This window comes from Equus quagga, chromosome 1 (genome assembly GCF_021613505.1).
Source record: "Equus quagga isolate Etosha38 chromosome 1, UCLA_HA_Equagga_1.0, whole genome shotgun sequence".
Classification (NCBI taxonomy): domain Eukaryota; kingdom Metazoa; phylum Chordata; class Mammalia; order Perissodactyla; family Equidae; genus Equus; species Equus quagga.
Genome location: NC_060267.1, coordinates 176,052,368 through 176,078,789, shown reverse-complemented (window position 1 = coordinate 176,078,789; position 26,422 = coordinate 176,052,368). Strand labels below are relative to the sequence as shown.

Here is a 26,422-nt window from a genome sequence, read left to right as displayed (position 1 = left end):
CTTTTTATGACTTTATTCATTTTTCTAAGTATTCAGCTTTAATTTTCCAGAAGGCAAGTTCTAGAGTGTTCAGCATCTGAAGTGTAAGGGGTATAAGAAATGAGCTCTCTTTGAGTGGAGTAACTATGTTTTCCAAACCAGAAATAGAACCCATGGTGGAAAAGCACTTTTGTACTTATACGGCGAAAAGGGAACAAAGTATTTGAAAATAGGTCAGTCCCCAAAAATCTGAATGTATGATTTCCTCACCTATAGAAAGGGAGGAAGTGCCACGCACAGAGAGGCTGCAAGGACAGCACACAGACTACATCATCTCCCCTGTTTTGCCTTGAGCAGGCCCTGCAGTACTCCTGATATGGTCTGTAATTTGACTCAAATTAAACTCAGAGACCCCGATAGAAGAGAACCCCTCAATACCATTTGTCACTCTCAATCAGCAACTCTAACTTCAAAAAATAATACAAAATTCAGTGCTGACAAGATAGTGAACTAGCATTAGCTTCTGGTTCCTTCCTCCCAAATCAAATTTGAGAAACTACATAATCGAGAGGAAACATGGAGCTGAGCAAGCAACAATGCTGTAAAGAACACCTGGAGAGGCCAGAGCTGTCTTAAGTGGTGTGGGGCATGGCCGCGCCTGGACAGCAGCCAGAGCAGGAGTGGGAAGAGAGGTTCAGTTAGAAATTTTAACTTCTGCGTTCACCTCTTCCCCTCATTGTTTTGGGGTGATCCTCACCCACCCCATTGCCACAGCCTCACGCACCCATTTTGGTGTCTGGGGTAGCACCTGGCAAGAAAGAAGTTGATGAAGATGTGGATGACCAGTTGCCCTGCCCTTGGGCATCCTCGCCTCCATCTCCTGTGCCTCCAAACCCCCAGGCTGATGGAAGGCAACCTAGAGAGATTGCCTTTTCCCAGTGTTGCTTCTTTCTAAGGATTTAAGGGTGAGTCCTTGACAGAGGACTTGCCAGAGGAGTGAAGTCAATTCAGTTTTTGGGGGTGATGAAAAATTTGATGATCCTGAGGGCTTTCTCTGCTGTGGAGCTCATTCCTTCCCATCTCCTAAAAATCACTGAGGGGACACTCCAGCGTGTTTCTAGGCCTTTCCCCTAGGACACTGACAGACAGGATTGACCTCAGGAATATATGAGCTCAGAGGCCAAAATAACCCAGTGACCAATGACTACAACCACTATAAAACAGAGATGAAATCTGGACATAGACCACACGAAGCAGAATTACTGGAACAGATAGACTAAGAACTTAAAATCGGCATAATTAGTGTCCTTAAAGAGATAAAGGAGAATATGAGTAACATAAAGCAGCTACAAGAAGCTGTAAAAAGAACCAAGCCGAAATACTAAATACAGAAAAACGTTAAAATAGAGAAGGAACAGATGCTCACTTTTATCCAACGCAAAATCAGAACTGGTCAATTAATGGAAAAGTCAGTTCAAGGAGTCATTAAAAAATAACACAACACCTCCAACATTTAATGGTCATTTACATAAATGTATATTCATTTGCCAATCTTTTGATCAAGAGTCAGTGCTTTTTCTTTGAATCTCAGAGTTCTAGGTTGTCTTTCTTGCATAAAGCACACCCAAAATGTATCGACCAGAATTTCCAGTTTCTATTTCTGTGTCTTTAGTTCAGAGCCAAGAATGAAAAGACATCAGCAAAGCAATGTAAGTGAAGAATCCTTCTATATTTAAATATGTATTTTTGCAACATTTTTTAGTTGTCCTGCTCACTACTAATCTAGTAGCATTTTCTAAGCAACTAATTTTTATTGTGTTTTCTACACACAGTTTTTTGAAAAAATAAACTCTTTATTTCATATTCACACATAATTAATCTGTATAGTTAAATTACACAATTACAAATAGCAATTTAAAGCAGATATGAAGAGATTTTGGAACAAGTGGAATTGACTCTTGTTAAGCCTAAAGTGTACGTGGTGGAGCAGAAGTGACTTGGGTACCCTGGAGAGTAACTCAGTGCCATCAGCGTTTGGTGGGCAGAGGGCGTTGGTCGCTGTGCTTAACAGAAGGAATGAGGGTTAAGCTAGAAAGTGGAGACTGATTGAGAGCTTCTAGTGCACATCTGCAGCAGAGTCTTTCCCTCTATATGTGAATACGATTTGGGTTGCATATAAACTTGTTTTGAGCATCATCAAAAATACACATATAGCCCAAGAGAACTTTCTGGGGGATCTTTGTGGGGTAACTTTGAAGTACGTAAATAGTGTGGAACAAAAATAAAATTGGCTCCAAACCACCAAAATAAGTTAAAGCTAAAGCTCTCATTTAAAGCTGATTTATGCATGCATGGTTTTTATGTGAAAATGTAACTGCCTTCCTTGGAAACAAAGAGAAATACATTCTTGCACTGTAATAATTCATAATTGTTGACATCTTACCTGTATTGTCAAGGGTGTGCAGTAGCTTCAGAGGGGGCTTTATAAATCTTGCTGAAAAAGAAAGCTCGATGAAGTTATTGGTGTAAAATAAGTTTTCTAGAGTTCAATATAAGCACTGACAATCTACGTGCACTACATTTTAACTGTCCATCACAAAAGAACAAGTCAAGCAAACTTAATTTTCATCAGTTAATGATTTATTGATATTCATGCCTTAATAAAAATCATTTGATAGCTGTGCTCCAATTGAATGGCATTATTCAAATGTCATATTTTGTGTTTCATTTTCATTGATTTCTCTGATTTATAAAGACTCTTTCACACTCTCCAATTTCTCACCACGCTCAGCAGAATCAATGTTCTACCCTAAGCTTCGAGCCTTCTATTGAATGCCTTTCCATAATCCACTCAATCATAGTTCAGAAAGTAAATTCAAAATCTTCTGCATAATAGTAATGATTTTTAACCCTTAGTTGTGGTTTTTTCTTGTCTTTGTCGGTCAAATCCATTAAATCTATAACCATCTGGAGAACAAAAAATTAAGAGTTTGACTATTACTGTTTGTAGATAGTATAAAGGTGAGTGTTATGTACAGGTATTAGACAAAATCATATTGAAATATACAAGAAAAAAACCTCTGTACCTCTTTACCTTCTAAATTATGAAATGTTTACCTCCATGTATTGTACAAAAGATGACCCAAAAGCTAGAAGAAAGTTGAGCAGAGAATTTGGTCAGGTTAAATAGCAAATCAGTTTAATTAGCCTTCAAATTCTCCTCCCTCAAAAATAGGAGATGGGTGAAGGGTAGTAAAAGACATTTTTCAGAAAAGTTCTGACTACTGTTGTATCAGCACAGTAGCACAGTAGAGTATTCAAAATTAGCTAATTTAGAAAGTTTTGAATATGATAAATGCACTAACATAAGTGGCAGTGTCTATTAGGAATGACATAACAGGAAGCAAAGAAGCTCTTGCAATTTTCAAGCTAGTGATACAACTAAGTGTTATTTCAAACACGTGCTCCAACTTCTAACTCTCAAATACAGGAAGCAAAGCCTTTTTGAATGAAGACTAATTTGATTCTAGTGTTTTGCCTTTGTCCTGATATTCTAAGGCATTTCATTGTGCAATAGCTGATCATAAAACAACACTGAATAATGTCCTCAGTCCTAGGTATTTTAGTTTGCAACACTTTCATCAAGGAAATGGGATGACATGGAGGGGTCAAACACAGCTCGTGGTGTTGAGGGCTCAACGCTCTGTATGTTGCTGGTGGTAGATCTTCATGTAGAAAGAGCACATTGTTCTCGTAGTGGATGGAGCTGTGTATCCTCAGCCATGCCGCGAGAGGTTGTCATTCAGATCACTAGCAAGGGCTGGGATCTGATATTTGACTCAGAGATCTAAAAAAATGACATCATTCGAAATCATCCCTTTTTGTATGTATTTATCAGACTCCCTCTCAGGAAAGAATTTAGCATAGACTAATTACAGATAAAAAGACACACAAGATGAATAAGAAAGGAGATTAAGAATAGCTAAATGAAAAAAGTTAAAGAAATGGAATAGCAACCTTTAGAAATTTTGATAACATGTGAATTTTTCTTACCAGTGCCTAATATTAATTTCAATGTTTCTCTCGGTTTACTCATTAAGAGATTTTTTGAAAGCCTGGTTTTAATTTCTGCACAGGTAATATATTGTTTCAACCAGTTAATTTTCTTCAGATAGTATTTATTGGCAAAACCACAGAGAAACTAATTATGTTATGCCATGAGTCATTTTTTTAAAGGCCAGTACTGTTAGGTTTCCTGAGAAGATCCTTCTGGAGAATACTTATTTGAACATAATTCTGGGTACTGTGGCCGTCAGCCTTTGCAGCTAGTATTCTAGACTCAAGGCCCCACAGGCCAGCCACAAATTCCTAGCAAAATGTTTACTTTCAAGACCAAAAAGACGCAGAATGAAAAGTGACCATTGCTGCCTGACTGTAGAATTGCCCACTCTTACAACTCTTCTGATAGAAATTCCCTTTCTGCTGTTACAACAAGCAGTAGGGACTAAAATGAAACCCTATTTGACTTATTTTCTATGAACCAAAGAAGTTGAAGGAAGAGGAGCAGTTGGAAGTGACAGAGAACCAAATTTCAGTTGAACCCAAGAAGAATTTTCTAACAGTTATAGATGTTCAAAAATGCCATTTGCTTCCTTGGGAAATACTGAGTTTTCTGCCTTTGGCAATGTTCAATTACAAGGGCAGCCCCTTGACAAGGTGTTGGTGCAATCAAGCATTGGCTAGATGTCTGGACTTCATACATTACAAGGTGACAGTACCCTTGAAATCTTGAGATCCTATATTGGCAGGGGGGTGGGTGGCTTGTAAGTTCATCAAAATAGATCTAAGGCTAATCTTACCTGAGACCAATATTTCTGATCAATATCATGATATTAAACACTTTATGAAGTTGCAGACTTGAGAGGCTTTTTTTTTTTTTTTTGGTGAGGCAGATGGGCCCTGAGCTAACATCTGTTGGCAATCTTCCCCTTTTTGCTTGAGGAAGATTGTCGCTGAGCTAACATCTGTGCCAATCTTCCTCTATTTTATATGTGGGGTGATGTCACAGCATGGCTTGATGAATGATGTGCAGGTCTGCGCCCGGGATCCAAACCTGTGAACCCTGGGCCGCCAAAGCAGAAAAGCAGAGCCCACAAACTTAACCACTGCACCACTGGGCCGACCCCTTGAGAGACAATTCTTTTTTTTTTTTTTAAAGATTTTGTTTTTTTCCTTTTTCTCCCCAAAGCCCCCCAGTACATAGTTGTATATTCTTAGTTGTGGGTTCTTCTAGTTGTGGCATGTGGGACGCCGCCTCAGCATGGCTGGACGAGTGGTGCCATGTCCGCGCCCAGGATTCGAACCGACGAAACACTGGGCCGCCTGCAGTGGAGCACGAGAACTCAACCACTCGGCCACGGGTTCTGGCCCCAAGACAGTTCTTAACTTAAGAGTATATTAACTTACATGCAACCTTAGAAAACCCTGTACTGACTTTTACTTTAACAGCTGAAAAAAAAAGGAAGAATCAAAATTGGAAAACCTCCAGAAATAAGAACACTATTATCTATTATCAGTGTTTATTGGCTAAAGTAATTTAGCAAATTCATAGAAAATAATTTTCCCCTTAAGTTATAAGCTCAAGGATTTCAAGAAAATCTGGCTATAGTATTTACTCAGTTTCATGAAGCTCAATTCCTTGTAACTGTAACTACATTTATTTCCTATATTAACTTTACTTACTTCACGATGCCTATTCATCTTCCTAAAATGTGTTTTGTTGTGTTTTTATAGGCTGTGCTTTTGAAATTCTCACGTTTTTAAAAAGTCAAATTAGGCTTAAAAGAAGACAAGAAATTCAGGGAATGAGAGAGGGCTGGGTAGCAGCCGGGAGGCACAGGGAACTCCAGAATTCTCAAAGAAATGTGTGACAAAGCAGCAGGTCTCTGAACACCGAAGTGGTGCCCCTCCTCTCCTTCAGGGCCTGTCTAGGCCTAAACTTGAAGAATCTGATCTTGGATTTGGGGCCCACCTCCCGCAGGTGGGGCCGAGACAGAACATCAACACTTCAGAAAGTTCGTCTTATTTTAGTGTGTGTATATATATATATATATAAATCTATATGCATAATATATATATTATATATATAAAACTATACTATATAATCATTATCATGGTACTATAGGGCACAGTGCAAAGTCCAGAATTTCTCTGAGGGGAAAATGGGCTGGAAAGGGGATGACTGAGAAGGATATTTGTCTTCAAGCTACAAATGTGATCCAGAGCTTTGTTTTCACTTTTGTTTTTAGGGGCAAGGGAGGATTGGGGGATCGGCTTGGGTGAGTGAGTGATAAGAGATATTGAGAGAGGATACGCATCCTCCACCTCAAGTCACTCCCCCAGTTCTTCTCCTGGTTGGGTAGAAAGGAATTTACCTCTTGGGTTTCTTTCCTTGAAAAAAATGTGGCCAGAGTCACAGATATGTTCCTTACCAAGCCCTGAGTTGCTCTGATGATGAAACAAGATGTATGTATGAAAATATGCTTTGGAAGCTCGAAAGTATTGCAAATATTCACCAATACTACTGTTAACAAACATGATGCTGCCGCTGAACCTGAATCTTGTGTAAAGGGCAGGCAGCCTCATCTGGCGGAAGAGTGGGTCTTGATGACTCAGGATGACTTGATTCTTCCCTTTCTTGTGTCTTATGTGGGCAAGTGCATTAATACCGCTTCCCAACTGTAAAATGGAAATAATACTATCCATTTGTGAGTTTGTCATCATCGCATAAATTGTTAAAATTCTTAAAAGTAAATAAAAGTCCTTGACACATCCCCAGCACAATTTAAGTCCTGAAAAAAATGAGTCCCATTAACATTATTACTATTTTGAAAGCAGTAATACTGATATTACAATGTCCTAAATCTAAAAGGATCTCAAAGGATTGCACTCGCTCCTGTACGTAACTGTAGAAGTCCAGCTCTGTAGGGGAGGCTACACGCCCTGGATCATTTCTGTCCTAGTGGTAACGAGCACAGGTTTTGCTACAATTCCTCTCCTATGCTACCTCTAGAACCCATAGGAATTATTGGGCTCACCTTGAACAAATTTCCTCAGGACTTAGGACTCAGCAAATATTAGAATCCCAGGAGCAAAAGTTTATTATTTCAATAGAATATATTGTAATGTTTATTTGTAAATCCCCCAACACAGGAATAAAAGTTATACACTTATACTCCAGTTTGTTCAAAATAATTATAGATATACTCAATAGCATACAATAAATGAAATCTGAGATAACCTCTAAAGATAGCTCTCAGTTAGGAATCAAGACAAATTTTATAAACAAAAAACTAACCCTGTGACAAAATTATGGAGAAAATAAAAGAATATTTTTAGTTCTTCCGTTTCTTTCACTTTTATTATAGTTTTATAGGTTCTTTAACATCCCAGTTAAAATGAATTTCAGTGCGTTACTTAGACAAGTGGATGAAAATCAGTAGATTGTGTCAAACTATACTAAGCCAAATTAAAACCATGTTGAGGAAGTCATGTGAATTTAATTATGTTAGTCAAGCAGTGTATTGGGAACTGCTGTAATATTTCTCTACATGAACCGTAGTAATATGGTAAATTTTCATTCTTTTACAAATAGGAGAAAAAGTCAATCAGAATGAATGATAACCATTTTATAAAATAGATATAACTTTTTACTTTCTAGTAAGTAGAATAAACAACTCAGACTAAAAAACATAGTATCTAAGTCATTGGAGAACATGGTTTGCTGACCAGATTAAGTTGTTTAATTAACATATGAATGGTTGCCATGAACTTTCAGTGTTTTTAAACACAGATTATCCTCTGATGCAGCTTAAATATTTCCCTGGTCTTCTTTCCACTATTAAGTTGCACTTTTTTTCCTGAAGAAAAGCTTTACTAAGCAAAGATTACTTGAAAGCTCGATCCTCTCCAAAGTCTCACAAACTGTGAATTAATGGGAAAAAAAAAATGTTGTTTACTGTACTGGATAAATAAAATGTTGAATCAAGTCATTTTTCATTGACCGTGTGTGGGGAAGTAGATTTAAGGTTATTCATATTGAACACTGAATCGACTAGTTTGACATTGATTGTTCTTACTGTTATTAAGATTAGTTTGGGGTGGAGTTTCTTTCTTTTTCTTTTTTTCCCCCAAAATTGACCAATAAGTCTATTCCCTCACTAATTGACTACTTCCGGCCAGACTCCGGCAATGAAGTTCTAATTGTCAAGTTGGTTGCTTCCGTCAGCCTGGTCTGACTGTAGATTCTCCTTTTGAAACACGTCTTCAGGAGATTTTTGCATGTGAAACAAAATTGAATTCACCCACACATTTTCATTAAATGCCCCAAGAAGGAAATTATTATGAAGGCTGTTCATTCAGAGGAATGTTATTACATGATATAAATAGCCAAAGGAGTTCTAATCAGTGCGCCTGCATTGCTAAGAAGAGAGCCTTTTTTAAAATGCTAACAACCATCTACAATTTAAAATAAATGAGGCTATCAGATTGTCAAAGGTTTTTAAAAATTGATAAAAACTAATTTTGGTGAGAGTGTGGGGAAAAAGGCACCCTCTGTATCATTATTAGAGATGCAAATTGGTTTATTCTTTCTGAAGGGCAGACTGGTAGACTGGTAGTATGTTGAAAAAGAAAAATTAATGTACACCCTTTAACAGAAGGAACCCATCTCTGGGAATTTTACCAAAGGACTATTCATTCAGCTGGGGAGAAATCTTAATACAAGGATGCTCAGTACAACATTGTTTATAAGGGAATGATCTGGAAATAGCCAAATGTCTAAAAATGGATAACAGTGGGTACAGTAAAAGAAAATTTGGTAGGAAAATACCAAGGGATATTGTGGCACCATTAAAAATTGTTTAGGAGATTCAAATTTATTGCCATGGAAAGAGGTTTATAAAATATTATTGAGTTAATTAAAGTAAGTTATATGAAAAATGTGGTCAGATTAACGTGACATTCTGCATGTTGTCTGTGCATCTACAGATCTATGAATAAAGAGAGCACTGAGAAAGATGTTTCACAAAAAGATGAGTGCTTCTGTTGCTGTTGTTTGTATTTTTCTGCACTCAAAAACAATTTTTAAATAAAATAAGAAAAATGCTAGTAATAGGTAAGAATGTTTGATAACTCTGAAAATAGAAAGATGAAGCGTTGTTCCTCAAATAAGGCTAAAGGAAGAAAACATTTGGAAAATTTTTCATGCTAAAATTTTTGTTCTAATTTAATCTAATTCATTAAATGATGAGAGTAACACAGTTTCATTATAAAAAAGTTAATACAAATGTTCATAAAATGAAGCGAAATTATGAGTGTATTTTTATATTAATATACTCAGATGAATTTATACATACACAAATGCATCATTTATTTCTTCAACTTACTTTTTAATATTTAACAATGGATCTTAGAAATTGCTGTATTTCAACACATATAGAACTCCGTAAAATGTATCCTATGAATGTATTATAATCTATTTAGCCATTTCTTATATCATGGATATTTGTTTCCAGGTTTTTGCTAATAGAAACAATTATTATAAAATTTCCTGATTGAAAAATTATATACAAAATTATTGGTAGTTTCTTGAATGCATTCATAGGTGGGTTTTGGTTTCCATTTAACTTGATTCCTCTGGAATTTATTTGGATATAAGGAGTGAGTTAGGAACCCATTTTTAGTTTGGGTTATTTTTTCCCAAATTAGCCAACTTTTTTTTTTAAAGACTGGCACCTGAGCTAACATCTGTTGCCAATCTTCTTTTTTTTTTTTCTTTTCTTTCTCCCCAAAGCCCCCCAGTACATAGTTGTACATTCTAGTCGTAGGCCCTTCTGGTTGTGCTATGTGGGACCCCGCCTCAGCATGGCCTGATGAGCGTGCCACGTCCTCGCCCAGGATCCAAACCGGTGGAACCCCGGCCACCGAAGTGGAGCACATGAATTTAATCACTCAGCCGAGGGGCCAGCCCCCAAAGGTGTTTCTTGGAAACACTCATAAAATTGATAACTCTCTAAGGAGATTTATCAGGAAGAAAAGACACAAATTACCAATGTTAGAGGGGAAAGACATAACTACAAATACTAAGATATTGAAGATGTTAACAATTGTCAAGCAGTAAATATGAAAATTTAGATGGAATGACAAACATAACTTATTAAAACTATGCAGAAATAAGTATAAAATCTGACTGATCCTATATCTATTCATTGTATCTGTAGTTAAAAATCTTCCTACAAAGAAATCTCCAAGCCCAAAATTCTTCTAAGCATTTAAGGAAGAGAACAGAAACTTGTTGTTTGAAACTTGAATAACTTTAACAATACAACCCAGTAAAGACTACACAAGAAAAGAGAATTAAAAGCCAGTCCTCCATGATATAGTCACAAAAACCCTAAACACAATATTAGCAAATTAAATCCAGTGGTGTATAAAAACGGATAATACATCATGACCAAGCAGGGTTTATTGCTGGAACACAAGACAGTTTTAACATTTGGAAATCAACTAATGTAATTAACTACATTAAGAGAATGAAAGAAAAAATACCATATGATCATCTTAATAGGAGAAAAAAAGCATTTGATAAAAATCAATGCATTCTTGTTGTTTTTTTTTTTTTAATATCTGTTCCTAGTAGACTAGGAATAGAAAGTAACTTCTTTAATCTGTTAAAGAGTTCCTGTAAATTTAGTAGAGATGTATTGAAAGTTTTTCCTTTGAGACTGGAAATAAGACAAAGATACCCCTAACGCCACTTCTACTCTGCACTGTGCTGGAGGTCTTAACAAGTGTAATGAGAAAAAGATGCAAAAATGTATAATGACTAGAAAGAAAAGAACAAAACTATTTGAAAACAACATAATTGTGAAAATCCAAAAGAATCTACTGATAAACTATGAGAAGTATTAAATCAATTTAGTAAGGCCCTGAATGCAAGATCAATTTAAAAAATCAATTAAATATGTGTATCTAGCTATAAACAATTAGAAAATGAAACTTGAAAAGTGTACTATTTACAATAGCAACAAAGAACATCAATATCTAGGAATAAAATTGACAAAAAAATGTGCAAAATCTTTATACCAAAATTACTGGGAGAAATTAAAGGAAACAAAACTAGTTGTAAGGATATATATGATGTTCATGGATTCAAAGTTTCAATACTATAACGATGTGCATTCTATCCAAATTATCTATAAATTCAATGCAATTCCAACTAAAATGCCAGCAGGTACTTTTTGTGGAAATTGCCAAGCTGCTTCCCAAATTCAAATGGCAGTGTCAAGAGGCAAAAAGTGTGAATTTGAAAAACGGCAACAAAACCAAGTATTGGCAAATTGTGAAGCTACTGGAACTGCTAACGGGAATGCAAACTGGAACGACCGTTTTTGGAAAACTGATTGGCATTATGTCCCAAGAATTCTACAGAAATCCAAACATATTTATAGCAGCAAAATTCATCATAGCCCCAAACTGGAAACAACCCAAATGCCTATCAATAGTAGAATGAATAAATAAGTTGTGATATATTCGTATAATGAAAAACAAAATGAATGACTTCCGCATACAACGACATGAAGAATCTCACAAACACAATGTTGACTAAAAGATGACAAATACAAAAGAGAACATGTTGTCCAATTCCATTCATATAAAACTGAAAAACAAGGAAAGCAAATTTGTGATGCTAGAAGTGCTAATAGTAGTCGCATTGGGGCATGAAGGTAAAACTGGGAAGGGGAACAGGAGGAATTCTGGGGTGCTGGGAATATCCCCTTTCTACTCCTAAATTTTAAATTATGATTCATACACTTTTCTGGGTGATTATGCTTCAATAAAAACATTTATAAGCGTGCAAAAATAACCAGAAAAATTCTGAAGATGGAGTATGGGAGCAGTCTAGATCCATGACGTATTATAGCGTATTACGGATCTGCATCAGTTAAACAGAATGTGGTACTGGCGCAGGAATAGATGACAATAGGAACAAAGAACAGGTCTGAAAATGGACCTAAATGGAAAATGGAACCTTTGTACCACGTGTTTGTAAAGTTACTTGTAATTTTGGTCAGTGTTCGATTTCAATAAACTGAGTGACTAAACCAAGTTAAAAATCTGGGTATGCAAAGGAAGCAGATCTCTACAATAAATATTGAACAGGTCCCCATGGCAAATGCACAGGATAAAGTCCCATCACATCTCAACAACCAACAGGAAAAACCCAGACTTTCCCCATAGACTTTTCTTCTCCCTTTAAGGTGAGGTATAGATTAAAATTGGGTAGTGGTGGGCAGGAGTAACAGACTTTCTTGCCATCTGAAAAAGGTCAACAGGTTGACTGCACACCCTTTTGTTTATAATCTACATTTGGTCAGAAGAGATATTTTGTTCTGTCTTTTTTTAAAGTGGGGCAGGACTATAAATGAGTATGTATCATTTTAAATGATAGACACCCAGCCTCAAATCGAAAAATGGTTTCTTGGTCTCTTTAATTCAAAAGTCCGAGGGTAGATTTTGCTTTGGGAGGGATTTGACACAAAAGGTGAAAACAGCGTCATCAAGGCGTGGCTTCTCTCTCCAACAGCCAGCCACCTCCCCCGTGACCACAGATGGCTAGCAGCAGCTCCCCAGCTGCACCCTTCTGATGTCTCATACAGTGAAAAGGTGGAGGTCTTTGTCCCAGCATTGTTTGCAAAGGCCTTGTTGTATTTCTTTGGCTCCTAGTGTGTCGCACCTATTTCTGAACCAACACTTTGGCTGAAGAAAGTCATTGATTTGAGTGATTTAGTCCTAAATCACATATTCCATGTCTGAGTTATGGAGGAGTCAACCCATGGGCTGAGAGTAGGGAAGGAGGTGGGCTCCAGAGGGAAATTGGGGTGTAGCCTCCAAGAAGAGGCTGAGTGGATCCTAGATGGCAAAATGTCACCTCTAGAGTAAAATATGCTTTGGATGGGTATGGGAGGAGAGGCCCTGTGAATTTAACCTTGGCATGCATTCATTAGCGTTAGAAACTGCATGGCTGCTATGGACTGAACGTTTGTGCCCTCCCCTGCAAGTTCATATATTGAAGCCCTAACCCCCAGTGTGATGGTATTTGGAGGTGGGGGCTTTGGGAGGGAATTAGGTGCTGAGGGTGGAACCCTCATGAATGGGATTAGTGCCTTTATAAAAAGAGACGCAAGAGAGATGATCTGTCTCTCCACCACGCGAGCATACAGCAAGTAGGCTGCTATTTGCAGACCAGAAGAGGGTCCTCACCAGAACCCACTCAGCCAGCACCTTGATCTTGGACTTCCAGCCTCCAGAGCCATGAGAAATAAATTTCTGCTGTTTAAGTCACCCAGCCTATGGTATTTCGTTATGGAAACCCGAGCAGATTAAGACAGTAGCCAAATTTCGCTTTTTGAAAAAGCAAACATATAATGAGGTAGAAAAGTGTTGCCCGTCCCCTGTATGTGCCCCCATGTTTTCAAGTTTTCCGTGGTTCTTTGGGTGTTTGTGTAGATGAGCTGGCCTAGAATGTAAAATGTGTGCTCAGGATAACTGGTGATCACTGCCACTGCAGAAAGACCATCTTGTACCAAAGGAGCTACGACTTTTTTAATCCTTTCTTACTGTTACTGGTTTAAAATAGTGTTTCCGACAAGGCTCTGCTTTTCTTTCTGTCAACTGTCAGTGAATAGGCATTGGGCATTATTTGTGGGGCTCTAAATACATTACATGAAAAAATAATGAGTCCTTAAAAAGTCAAGAGAAATGCCTCCCGGGACGTTCACCTACCATGGTGATTTATGTAGGTTTGGGAGTGAAGTTTCAGAAACTTCCAGATGAAAAGTCTGGAACATAAACTAAAGCCTCTTCCAACTCTGCCTTCGTTGTGGCCCCGGACACATTTCCCTCTCACTTCTAATCGGGAAGTTGGAGGACGTTTTTCATGTTCAACTTAAATTGTTTAGTTAATGGACTAAGAACGACTCTGGGAGCATCCCTCAGCATAGCATGTTATTACTCCATTCCTCTGACTGGATTTGACGTATCTATTGTGTTCTTGCTGCATAAGCTGATCCCTGGGATTAATCATTTTCTTTTCACCAGCTAGAATTGTAGACATTTAATGGATATACCTACATCAGTCAATTTAATGAGTCTCGTTGTCTAGGGTTTGAAATATACTGGTCATTCTGATGCTGAAATATAATCGACATTCATCCTTGTTCCCAGTTTCCAAGCTTTCCAGGTTTGTCCCTGCTACCTGCCTGAGGAAGGTAATTTAGCTAGAGCTTTTTTTTTCAATTTAGTTCTTCAGGGCCTAGGAAACCAAGTGCACCCGCTAGGTGATGTGAGGAGGGGCCAAACGACCTTTGCTTCATTTACTCCAGTACACCTGGAGCAAATCACACAGCTTCGGTTTCTAGAACAGGGAGTGTTCTCTCATCCTCGTAGGAATTGTTCCATGGAGGATCCTGCTGGTTAATATTACCCAGGGTATCTCTGGCAGCCTTGTGGTTGGAAAGGAGGATGGGATGTTGACATGGCTGTGGCATCTGTCACTGGGTAAAGAGCCAAGGGAGAGTCAGCTGGCCTGACAGGATAGGCAGGGGTCCCTGCGCCCTCCAGAGGCTGAACACAAGGTCAAAGGGATGCCTTCCCAGATAAAGGAGGATCACCCAGTGACCAAATACAGTTACAAGATATTAAGTGGACTCAAACCTGAATCATAATTAATAACTTTTGTTTCTGTTTTGTTTTCAGTTGTTTGAGTTCATGAACTTCTTGGCTGAGAATGTCATCTTCTGTTACATGGGCCTGGCGCTGTTCACGTTCCAGAATCACATCTTTAATGCTTTGTTTATACTCGGGGCCTTTGTATCCTTTGAAATACAGAATATGGGGTGATGAGGGAAGAGAACAAACTACTGACTTTTACTGATTGTTCTGTTAAATTGTTAAAGTAATTTCCTCAGGTTTGCTGCAACGCTCAAATTCAAGGCTAATATGTGATTTCTAGTTAGCGGAGAAAAGCATCCTAGGAAATTGGAGCCTTTATTAAATGCTTATGGTTCAGGTAGGAGTTCGGAAAATATTGAGAGAAATAAAGGGGGAAAACTAAAGGAGAATGACATTTTTTGAATATTCAAAATATGTTTAACTAAATTATGAACTATTTACATAAAAATTATGTCAATCTACTCTGTATAAAGAAATATATTTAGTCTGCATTAGGGTGTATCAGAACACAGCCAGGATTATTAAGCTTTAGAAATGTTTTCATTACAAAATAGTAAAATCTGTTTTCCAGGGAGGACTTTGAAAACAGCATGGACAGAGTAAAAATCAAATGAAATTAGCATGATGGATGGGCTTTGAATATCTTAAGCATTGTGCACATGTAAGATTATTTTAATAAGTTAGCCCCTTTCCTATAAGTAAGAGGACAGATAAAATCGAGGCCTCACTTCCATGCAGAGGACTTTTCCAGCTCTAGGCCTGAGGTACAGGCATTCCCAGTGGCAATGGATGTCTGTCTGAAAGGCTACTGAGCCACTGAGGATGTCCCCAAGGACAGTCAGCAGCTGTTGACCTTCTTTTCACTTGGAAAATGGGCAGGTGCCCCCTCAGATCACAGGCACGTGATCTCAACGGCCGGGAGAGCTGAGCCCTTTCCTTAAGCCCTGTTCCCACAAGCACCTGCATTCGCCTCCTGCTCTCTTTTCACTGAGCTTTCAGCCAGACCCTCAAATTTCATCCAAAATCTGGATCTTAGAATCCTCTTCCCAAATCGCTTCATCGCATTTGAGGGCAAACTAGCATAGATAGCCTGTCAGGGAAGGAGTCCAAGACAGCAAAAGGGGAGAGATGACTACCACCAATATTTTCGTAGATTTTAACCAGTAAAGCTTGGATTTAGTAAAATGCCTCTTAAAGCAGTAGTTGTATTATACATTTAGACAGGCAATTCCTCTTAAAATGAACTAAAAGAAAAAAATAAGTGAAGCTTGCTAGATAGAGGGAGTACAAACTGACGGGGAGTCAGATGGTAATCGTGAGCAGACACACATTTATCCTTCCCAAAGTGCTGCGCGAGAGGATGGCGCAGCAGCCGCCCAGTCCCCTCTGCTTACACTTCGCGGCAGAATGGAGCGTAGTCAGTCATCAGCAACACAAATGCGATGAGAAAAGTTACAGTGATTGAAACGGCATTGGGTTAACAATTTTAACCCAACTATATATTCAAAGAAAGGCAGAGTTCTCTTATTATTTCTGGAAAGGCATTGACATTGAAAGATGAATTTTGGAAGCAAGTTGGACATACATGTACTGACATGTTTACTCCTGTTTTCTGGGTCATAATATAGAGAAGCTTAAAGGCATAATATTTAAAGTTCAAGGACTTGTACCCTCATTGCAGCAACATTTTCCTCAATGTTTCCCTTGCTTATCTACAGCTGGCAATTTTTGTTGCCAGGGCCTGCAACATATATCCCCTCTCCTTCCTCCTGAATCTGGGCCGAAAACACAAGATCCCCTGGAACTTCCAGCACATGATGATGTTTTCAGGTATGTGAACTACATTTGTGTTAGTGCTGCCGGCTTCTCACATTTTCACAGTACGTGGAAAACCACAAGGAGACTTAGAGACCTTCTGGGGAAGCATAACTTCTCTTTACCCCATTGTACCCAGCACCGTGCTGATACTCCCTGAGTTCTGAGCAACAGTGGGATTTCTCTTTCCAGAAGGAAAATGAAATTAAAGGGAATCTTGTTGGGATAGCCTCGAGGTACAACATCTGCCAGAAACTGACCTAGAGTAGGTATTGGACTCCCTTCTGACCTATTTCAGATCAGTGTTTCTATCAGGCGATTTGCGTGATCCTTTCACAAATTGCATACTTGAAGGTAAATAGTTTGCAAATGGTGCCATGCTCGTCCGTTGGAATCCCTTCTCCTTGGAATCCCTGTTCCCTCCCTGTGCAAAGCTCCAGGAACTTCTCACGGTCAATACAAAAGCAAATCATATCTAAGTATTCTCAGTTATTAGTGGAGAACACAAGTATTAAGTGCACACTCACCAGGTGCTCAGAGCAGTTCTGGGCACGGGTGGATGAAACCAACAAGGTCCCTGCCCTCAAGAAGCTTGTGTTCTACTTGCTTCAGCCACACCTGAGGGCTCCTTTTTCCAGAAGAAAATAAACCAAATGAACTCCCTGACCCTGAATTACTCTGGGCATTGTGGTTTCTTTCTGTTCCATCAGTTTTCCTACCATCGCTGTCCTTATTTGGAGATCTTTCCCCTCACACGCCTGCTCTGAGTGTACACACTTACCTTACACTCAGAGGCAGTGCATTAGATACATGAGAGTAAGACAAACCAACAGAAACACTGCTCTCAGAATAGAGCAAACAAAATTTTGGGTATTCAATGGGATATGGAAGAAGTGAGAGAAACTATCATTTATTGAATATCTACTATCTGCCACTTACTACAGATCAATCCTATGGAGCAGATATTAACCCATTTTTTAGATCGAGAAACTGAGGTTCAGAATCCTAAAGAGATTAAGTGACTTGGCCAGGGACCAAAGCATTCCTGAATCCAGGTCTGTGACTCCACCTCAAATCCAACCCAGTTTTTCCAAATCCACATTCTTAGAACTAGTACTAGGAATAAAAGGCTTGTTTCACCTTCAGTTCCATTCTAGCCTGTGCCACCCAGTAAAAGGTGGCAGCTCCTGGGCTGAGAATGAGTAGTTTAACCAAGTAAGGGGAAATGGAGATCCAGAATCAAAAACTGCCCTTCTGTAGGCCTCTGACAGTGCTTGCCTCCATTTCCAGACGAGCTAGAGCGAGGGAGCATCATAAAGAGGTTCAGCAGGACTGACAGGCGATCTTTGACTTAGAACAGCGATGAACCTTGGCAATGAGTTGAATTCTATTAAGAGAAAGCAAAGGGCAAGTTGGATCACTTATAAATAGGAAGTCAGCATTGGGTTGCATTTTTGCAAAGCATTTCTGGGAGCTGGAAAGTACTTTTCCTTCTTTTCCGTCAAAACATCAGTAGTTTTACTCTGGAGAATAGTGGCTTATTTTTTAAACTTGCGTGTTATATTTTAAACAACGCTTTATTTCACAAAGAGTACATTGAGGAAAGCGTAAGGTTTTAGACAGCCATGTTGGGATGTGAAGTGTCTGCCCAAATGGCCACCTGGCTTGATGGCTTCTCCAGAGTCTCGCACCATCTGTGTTTGCTTAGCTGTGGGATTAGAGCTGCATTAACAACTGAGGCCAGCAATACGGTGCGTATGGCCAGGGGGCATGAGGAGGCCCAGAATTTGGTAATATCTTTATGATATTCCAAAGCAGGGAGTCAGCAAACTGTGGCCTTTGAACCAAGTCTAGCCTGCGCCAATTTTGTGAATAAAGTTGGAACATGGCTACACCCGTTTGTTTACATATTGTCTGTGGCTGCTCTTACACTAAAAAGGCAGGGTTGAGTTGTTGGAACAGAAACCGTATAGTCCACAAAACCTAAAATATTTACTATTTGGCCCTGTTCTAAAGCATTTTCACCTTCTAGAAGGAACACAAAAACCCCATCATATTAGTGAGGTTGACATTATTAGTTTCATTTGGGGGAATGCCAATCAGCTAGTTCCTATCATTAAAAAGACCATCATGCTAGGGGCTGGCCCCGTGGCCGAGTGGTTAAGTTTGCGCGCTCTGCTGCAGGCGGCCCAGTGTTTCATTGGTTCGAATCCTGGGTGCGGACACAGCACTGCTCATCGAACCATGCTGAGGCAGCGTCCCACATGCCACAACTAGAAGGACCCACAATGAAGAATATACAACTATGTACTGGGGGGCTTTGGGGAGAAAAAGGAAAAAAAATTAAAATCTTTAAAAAAAAAAAAAACAGACCATCATGCTAAATTTTCAGGATACCTACATACATTCGATTCTGACATCCAGAGAACAACATCCCTTATCTTCCATACTGAGCATTCACGTCATCTGCCAGACATTGAGCCAGTCACTGTCAGCAGTTCAGCAGCTTGACCTCAAGGATTTCAGTCATCTTGGGCCAAAGTGGGCTTGTTTTTATAAGTTTGACTGGATTTTTGTTTTGTTCACTTTTCACATTGAAATGAATCTAACAACAAAGGGATTGGGTTACTTCCTTATATTTTTAATGCCATTTTTATTATGAAATAACAATATTGATGATAGTCTCCGGTATGATGGAAAGAACATTGGATTTTCCACTAAAAAGCTGTCTTCTTAGCTGTAAAATGAGGAGCTTGCAATCTTATATGATTACATAGGAGAATCATAGATGTTCAACTCAAAAGTCACTTTCCACCTAAGACCTTTCATGAGCAATGTTTAGAGACTCACAGCCAGGCCAAGGTAGGATAAGCATTATTGGTCTCTTTTTGCAAATTAAAAAAGAGAGACATGGAGAGGTTGGGTATCTTGCTCACAATCTCACAACGAATTAGAGATAATATTGAGACTTGAACCCAAGCCTCTTGACTTTGAATTTAGAGCCTTCTCACCCACATAACACTACTTCAGATTTACCCTCAAGGTCATGAAAACACAAGTTAAATCAAAACCATGCCCTTGTTAACCCAGGCCAATCCTAGCATGTCTAACAGGTCCCTCATGCAAACCCAACCCCCATCCAGTTCACAGCAAACCAACATCTGGGCCACACCCCTCCCAGCCAGCGGTTCAGGTTCTCCACTGCACCCACTGACCCCCATCACAGTGTGGGAAGGATCAGATGAGTTCACCACATGCAGGGCAGTATTTTTCTACAAGAGAACGCTCCAGACTCAGCTTTGTTTTCCTACATGAATTCTGATAAGCTGTACCACACTTGGGACCTAAAATTTTAAATGTATTTGGCAGGAAATAAAGAATTTAAAAGGCCAACTTAAGGTAACATAAGCCAGAGGAGGAGATGAGGAAGCAGATCAAATAACACCCTGTCTAGCCTTTTCTGGGTGTATGAGAAAAACACCTGCTGAAACCAGAAGAAAAAGCCAGTCCCTTTAAAGAATATTTGCTTTATAATATAGTCTAATGTTCTTGATTATGCCTGGAGGGGCTTTGGCCATCCACTAAGAAGGATGACCTCAGTAGCTCCCTGGCGGAATCTAGTTGTCCATGCTTCACAATAAATTTAGATGGAGCCTTTCTCTACTTAGCTCAAAACGTGTTTCAGAGTCCTTCAGAGAAGGTAAACAATCATGACCCTCTATCTAAAATGGGAGTGTGAGTTTATTTACACATTCACTCATGCACAGTCATCTAGCTGTTCATTCAGCAGACATTCATTGACACACTCTCTTAGGTAGGTATTTGGGTGAAAAAGACAAAGATGGGGGCCCTGCTTTTAAGAGGCTTGCAGCCTAAGAGAGAGAACTAGACTTCGGCCAAAGCTCAGTTCACTAAGACTGTGCACCTCAGGTGGTTCAAAGGTCAGTCGAATAAGAGCCAGAACTTTCTATCTTAGTCAATTACACCTACCACTTGATCAATCCTTTTCCATCATCTTTGCTCTCCCTTTATGCAAGCCCTTTTGGCACTGGACAGAAGAGCTGCTGATGCCTTCCAAGCATAAGTGGATTCACTAGTAAAGTTAATGACACTTAAGCTTCAGGCTCCCTCACCTACAGGGGCCCCTTCCCGAATCCCAAGAGGAGCCCTAGCGGTGTGTTCTGATGGTGTATGAGGTTTGTAAAAGATATTTTTTGTATTATTTTTCTTAAAGAGGTCCCCCAAAATCTGTAAGTTTTTTAGGCCTCACAAAACCTGAATCAGACCTGTCTCCAAATCTGGATGCACCGGGGGGTGAAAGTTTGTGAAGGGACGCAGCTGCTTGGAACTCATCTCCAGGCAGTGAGCAGGCCTGGCCTGAGCACTGAATCAGCGCTGGGAGCTGGGCGGACGGCTCTGGTTCTTCAGTGTTTTTGAGTAAAGCTCGCATTGTTCACGGATGGCCCCACTGCCACCGCCCCCACCCTCTGCCCCTGCCTCCACCTTTTGCCTCTAAAACCAATTAAACTTAGTGAAGCAACTTTCAGGACCCGGATCGAATTTCTCACCTAGCACAGACCCTACTCCATTCATTTTGTATGGACCGGTAATCTACACACACGAAGCCTTGGAACCTGAAAATGTGGAAGGGTCTTGAGGTCAGGAGTAGTGGTCTCTCTGTCTTCTCTGTCCTAAGAAGTTTTCAATAATGCAAATTCTGTTTTTGGTAGCTAGGTTGCAGTGAAGAGTCAATGGGAAGTTAGCCCTGAGACAGTTTTAAGACCTTCTTTAAATTCAAGGCCAGAGTTGGGAACTGCTCCGGTGTATCATGTGTCACCGGGCACAAAGGGCTTAAGAGGAACGCTGAGCTCCCCTGAAACAGCTTCTGTTGCTCTGAGCACAGCCCTGGTTAATGGCAGGAGGGAGCTGCCCCACCCCGGCTCTCAGTTCCCGTGAAAGCGGGGAGGCAGAGCTCTGTAGTTTAAATTCCAGGAGGAGATGTGCTCCGCACAAATGAGTTTTCCCATTGGTGTGGTGCATATTACAAAGATCAGGCCTCTTGTTTTAATTCAAACCCATGTGCTGCAATTTTTATTTAATTTAAAACTAAACAAGAGCCAGGAGTTGCTGGAAGGAGGGGAAATGCCAAGCCCAGTTGAGCCCTGGCAGCTTTCCTGAAATCACTGTGACTTGGGGACGGTGGCCTCCTGGGCTACAGAGCCTCTGTGCAGAGCGGCTGCGTGGATCTGGACATGAGGGAGCCCCAGAAGCACCCGGGTAGGTTGAAGGAGCCTGACGATATGTCAGAGAATATGCTCCTCCAATTTGCCCATTTCTTCTGCACTTTGAAGAGACATTGAAATGTCCTATCGCATAAACTAGGAAGAGTTCTAACCAGGAAACTGTGAGCACAGTGTACAGATATGCTGTAAAACGTCATCCATGGGCTCACACAGCCATCAAGACAACAGCACCCGGTGTCTCCAGGCTTTGCCGCTGATTTGATCACCCACTGCCACTCAGCACTCAAGTAGCTGCCAGCACCAAAGGACTAAGAGAAAGACGTGGAAGAAAAACTTTAAGAAAATTTTTCCATTAGCATTCATTTTTTCTCCTCCATGGTGGAAAAAACTGCCATTATTATTCAAGTCTTTGAGGAACAGTATGTTCTGTGGCTCATGGAACAGCAGTGTCTATGGAAGGACAATTTAAAGAGCAATTGCTGAGGTGTAGGAGACCACCTTTCTCAGTGTCTTTTTGATGAGCCACCAACCAGGCCATGGTCAGAACTAATTTGAGACTTTGACCCAAAAGTGGCCTTACCCAGCTGACATATCAGTGACAGCCAGGAAGAAAACGTAAATGGAATTCATGAAAGTGAAGAGCAAAGGTCATTATTTTAGCAGTGCTAGGAACAAGAGTCTGTGTCTACGACTACCCAAGCTAATGGAACTCCATTAAGCCACCAGAACTGTCCTATAACAATTACCAGCCACCATGTAAAATGGATACTTCCTTGCTCTCTTAATCTTTGATACCCAAAAGTATGGTCCTCAGACCAGCAGCTTTGGCATCACTTGGGAGCTCCTTGGAAATACTGGCTCCAAATCTGTCTTCTAATGAGACCCTCAGTAATTCCTGCACTCATGAAGGTTGGAGAGGCACATCCCAGAACATCATCACAACTCATGGTTTCTGTTCTGAACCTGTCTCTTCAGTCCATTCCTCCCACCACATTCTGTTCTGCCTTCGACCTTCCTGGATGCCAGTCTTGCTCATGTTTTTCCGTTTGCCATCTGATCAGCATAGCAACGTCTACCCAGTTATTGAATTCCTTCCAGTTCCTGAGCATGCTGAGGTCCTTCCCTCTGTTCACTCAGCCTCTCCCTCTGTCCAGAACCCTTTCCACACCTACTCGCCTTCACTCTTTCATTCAGCTAATTCTTTTTTTCTTCAGATCTTGGCTTAGACGTCACTTCCTGTAGGAAACCTTAGTAACCCCTCAAGTCTTGGTTGGTCTCTCTCATCTGTTTCCATAGCACCCAATACTTCTCCTCTCCTAGTACCCAGCACATTCTACCACGATTTTTGGTTTGGTTGCCTGTGTGCCCCTATAGATCGGGAACTGCATGAGGCCAAATGCTTATCTATTTGGTTCCCTCTGTACCTCAGCACCCAGCACACTACTTGAAACTGAGTAGCATTCCACAAATAATTGGTGGATGAATAGGCAAATAAATGAATGACCTACAACATTGCCTACTCAACTAAAATTGTACATTTCACTAAAATGCCACTTTTGAACAATCCATTCCTGTTTTATCAGCCCTGGGAATTTCCAGTTCCAGAATCAGCCCCAGAGGCAGCTCTCGGACCAAGCTTGCCTGGCTCCACCAGTGGGAGCTAAGCAACAAGAATTTTAAGGAAAGAGATCAACAAATAAAACCTTTTCTTTTTTAAATGAAAGAAAATATCTTTCACCTACTCACTTCTGGCTGAAAAACCTTTCCCTGATTGTTGATAGCAGTAAACATTGTTAACACTTCCTCAGAAGCAGCATTTGGATCTGAGAATATTTTTCAAACCTTTGCTTGCTTGTGTTTGGGGATTGCGTTTGTTTTCCAATTAAAAACGTGAGATCTCGTTAAAATCACTGGGACTTTTACATGAGCCAGGTGATTTGAGTCAAGAATCAGGTTGAACCTAACTTCAGCCTAGGAAAAAGGTTTCTTTAAACATATATACAAGGGTTGTCTGAGAGTCTGAGGCCCCTATGCAACAGGACTCTTTCCTTCTCTCTCCCCTTGTTGTTACTTCCAGAGAGAAAGCCAGCCTACATGATGCCATCATGCTGTTAAGCATTTCTTGCCAGGCCTACCTCTTCACAGCCTCCTCACCCAGAGTCCAGAGTTCTCTCACCCTCCCGTGCTACATACCCCTCCTGCCCTGGACACATCTTGTGCAATTACTTAGGCCACTATCTCTTCCTTACCAGGACAAGACCAATAATCCACTAAGGCAGCACAGGCTCAGCACTCTTTCTCTGTTAGAGGAGATGAACTTCCACCGAGCCCCCTTCTCTTTTACGTAGTACCCACTGTGGCCTGGGACAGGCATTAGTGAGCAAAATGACCAACTGGAGTGTATCTTCTGAGGTCTTCAAATGGGACAGGGTTGACCAGCTTATGCAGAAAATGAGTCATGACAATGTTTTAACCAGTGTGTCAAGCAGTCACAGAAAAAGTCATCTGGAATAATGAATAACCATGAGCAGCACTCCTGTGACAAAGTGGACAGGCATAGTAGGCCCGTGTGAAGTGCAGATCCCCCTTAAGTTCTCACCGTTTCAAGCGCTGACAAAGTCTATGTGATTATGATAAATTCACAACATCCAAGAACTAGCTCAGAACTGCGGCCAGCCCCATAGAGTTGTATTATTAGGTCAAAACATTATCATTCTTCACTTAGCTGCAAAATAAATTGACAATAACAATTACTGGCTCTTCCATTTTTAAGCAGCAAATTAGGTTCTGCTATTTGGCACACCACGGTATTTTCTAAATAGGAGCTACTGTTTTGGTGAAGTGCAGGGAGCCCGGGTTTGAGGCAGGCTGTGCTCCGTGGAGCAATGTGGTTAACCCTCTCCAGACCTTAGCTCCTTTGGCTGTAAAATGGGAACAGTAATATTTACCTTAGGTGGGCAATGTTGAAACCCAACTGGAAAGTGTATGTACAATGCCCAGCACAGGGACTGCCGCCCAGGAAACACGCAGTGGCTGGGGAGTTTCCATCACTTCCTTTAACCCCACAGATGAGACGCCATTAGTGCTCCACAGAAACACAAACTCCCAACTACTCGCGGGATAACCTCCTATCACAGACTGAGGTTTCACTCCAAAGATTTGACTGTCAAATAGCTGGCGAGGACACAGTCTGAGGCCAATGCTAAGGCTAGTGACGTATCAGTGGAAGACAAGACCAATGCTCCTCCCCGCCCTTCATTTAGGGGCAGTTGTTGATATTCTACTTTTAGTCGGTGACTTACTCCTGGCACTGATAGATGAATTGAAATGTAACTCTAAACACTAGTTTTTATGAGGAAAATATATTGTAGCCCTCTCTGGGACATGTTGACACGTGCAAAATGTCATTATCTACTTAGACATTTGCTGAGTATGAGAAAGTGGCAAGACCTTATAGATGACCTGATCATCCTATGTAGTGAGGGAGCGCAGCCAACAAGAGCTTGACAGCCCCTGAGAGACCCTGAGTCATGAAGGCAGACAATCCAGAATGCTTGTCACCTCTCCCATATTTCAATGACATGGTCCTAGGATACAGAAAAATAAATAATTTTATCATTTAATTAAGGAATTTTCCAAGTATGCTTTGGTTTTTCAGGCTGTCCAGAGTGTCACAGATATCACGACTATCTGATTGATAGTTTTAACCAAATTAACATGTCCACTGAGGCTAACAAATGGTCTGCATTATTTTTCCCCATTTTCTGCCTGAATTTGCCTACTAATTGCTTGCTTGTTTGGGTATTTTGTAGACATAACCTTAGAAAACTATCAACACATGTGAACCAAGTTCCATAAATAAGTCTGTCTGTGCCAGGCACAAATCCCTCTAATTCTGCCCTCAGGTTCTGTGGAGAGAGTTCAAAAGAAGTCAATAAGATTGACTCAAGTAAGTTATATGTGCAAATGAGCAAGAAGCAGTTACATTAAACAATGCCCTGTGCTAAATTTCCATAGGGCCATTAAATAATTTAGGACATATCAGCATTATTAGCCCTGATATATTGGGGAAGTTCAAATGCTGTTTGGGCAGCCAAGCCCTCCACAGACGGACCAAACCTCCACGAGTGGGGTTGGGTTGCAGGCCCACTGCCCAGCCTCCATGACTGCCTGGACGGCTCTTCCAAAAGCACGGGAACTTCTAGAGACCCGTGGTTCCACCTGAGGGCAGAGGGAGACACCGGGGCAGGTGCCCAGCCTGTGAATGACAACCTCGCCCACGCTTTACAGGACCCTCCGCCCCACTCGCCACTCACTTCCCTCGGTGCCTGAAAAATGTCACTGGACCTCGCTGGAGCTGTTTTAAATCCCGCAAGTAAACGTGAGAGCAGGCATGTTAAGAAGTACTTTAAACGCACGCCCTTCAGGAGGATTGTGTGCTCCCCTTCCTCAACAGATTTCTTCCTTCCCATTGTTTTCTATTGTTTTCTTCCTGGCAGGAAGCTCATTTTGGCTGCGTGAGGAAATGGGAGTTCTTACAGGAGAGTCAAAAACCGATCATTTTAGATTAGGGTGGCCTAGGCCTGGGGGGG

General features: G+C 40.5%; 1 protein-coding gene across 2 annotated transcripts in view; it reads left to right on the top strand.

Annotated features, from left to right (window-relative positions):
* SLC9A9 (solute carrier family 9 member A9) overlaps window positions 1-26,422 on the top strand; it is a 510,438-nt gene that overhangs the window by 291,690 nt on the left and 192,326 nt on the right. For both annotated transcript variants that reach the window (XM_046685210.1, XM_046685217.1), the window contains exons 10-11: window positions 14,797-14,910; window positions 16,491-16,602. In XM_046685210.1, coding sequence (XP_046541166.1) covers window positions 14,797-14,910; window positions 16,491-16,602 — 226 coding nt within the window. The remainder of the gene's footprint in view (window positions 1-14,796; window positions 14,911-16,490; window positions 16,603-26,422) is intronic.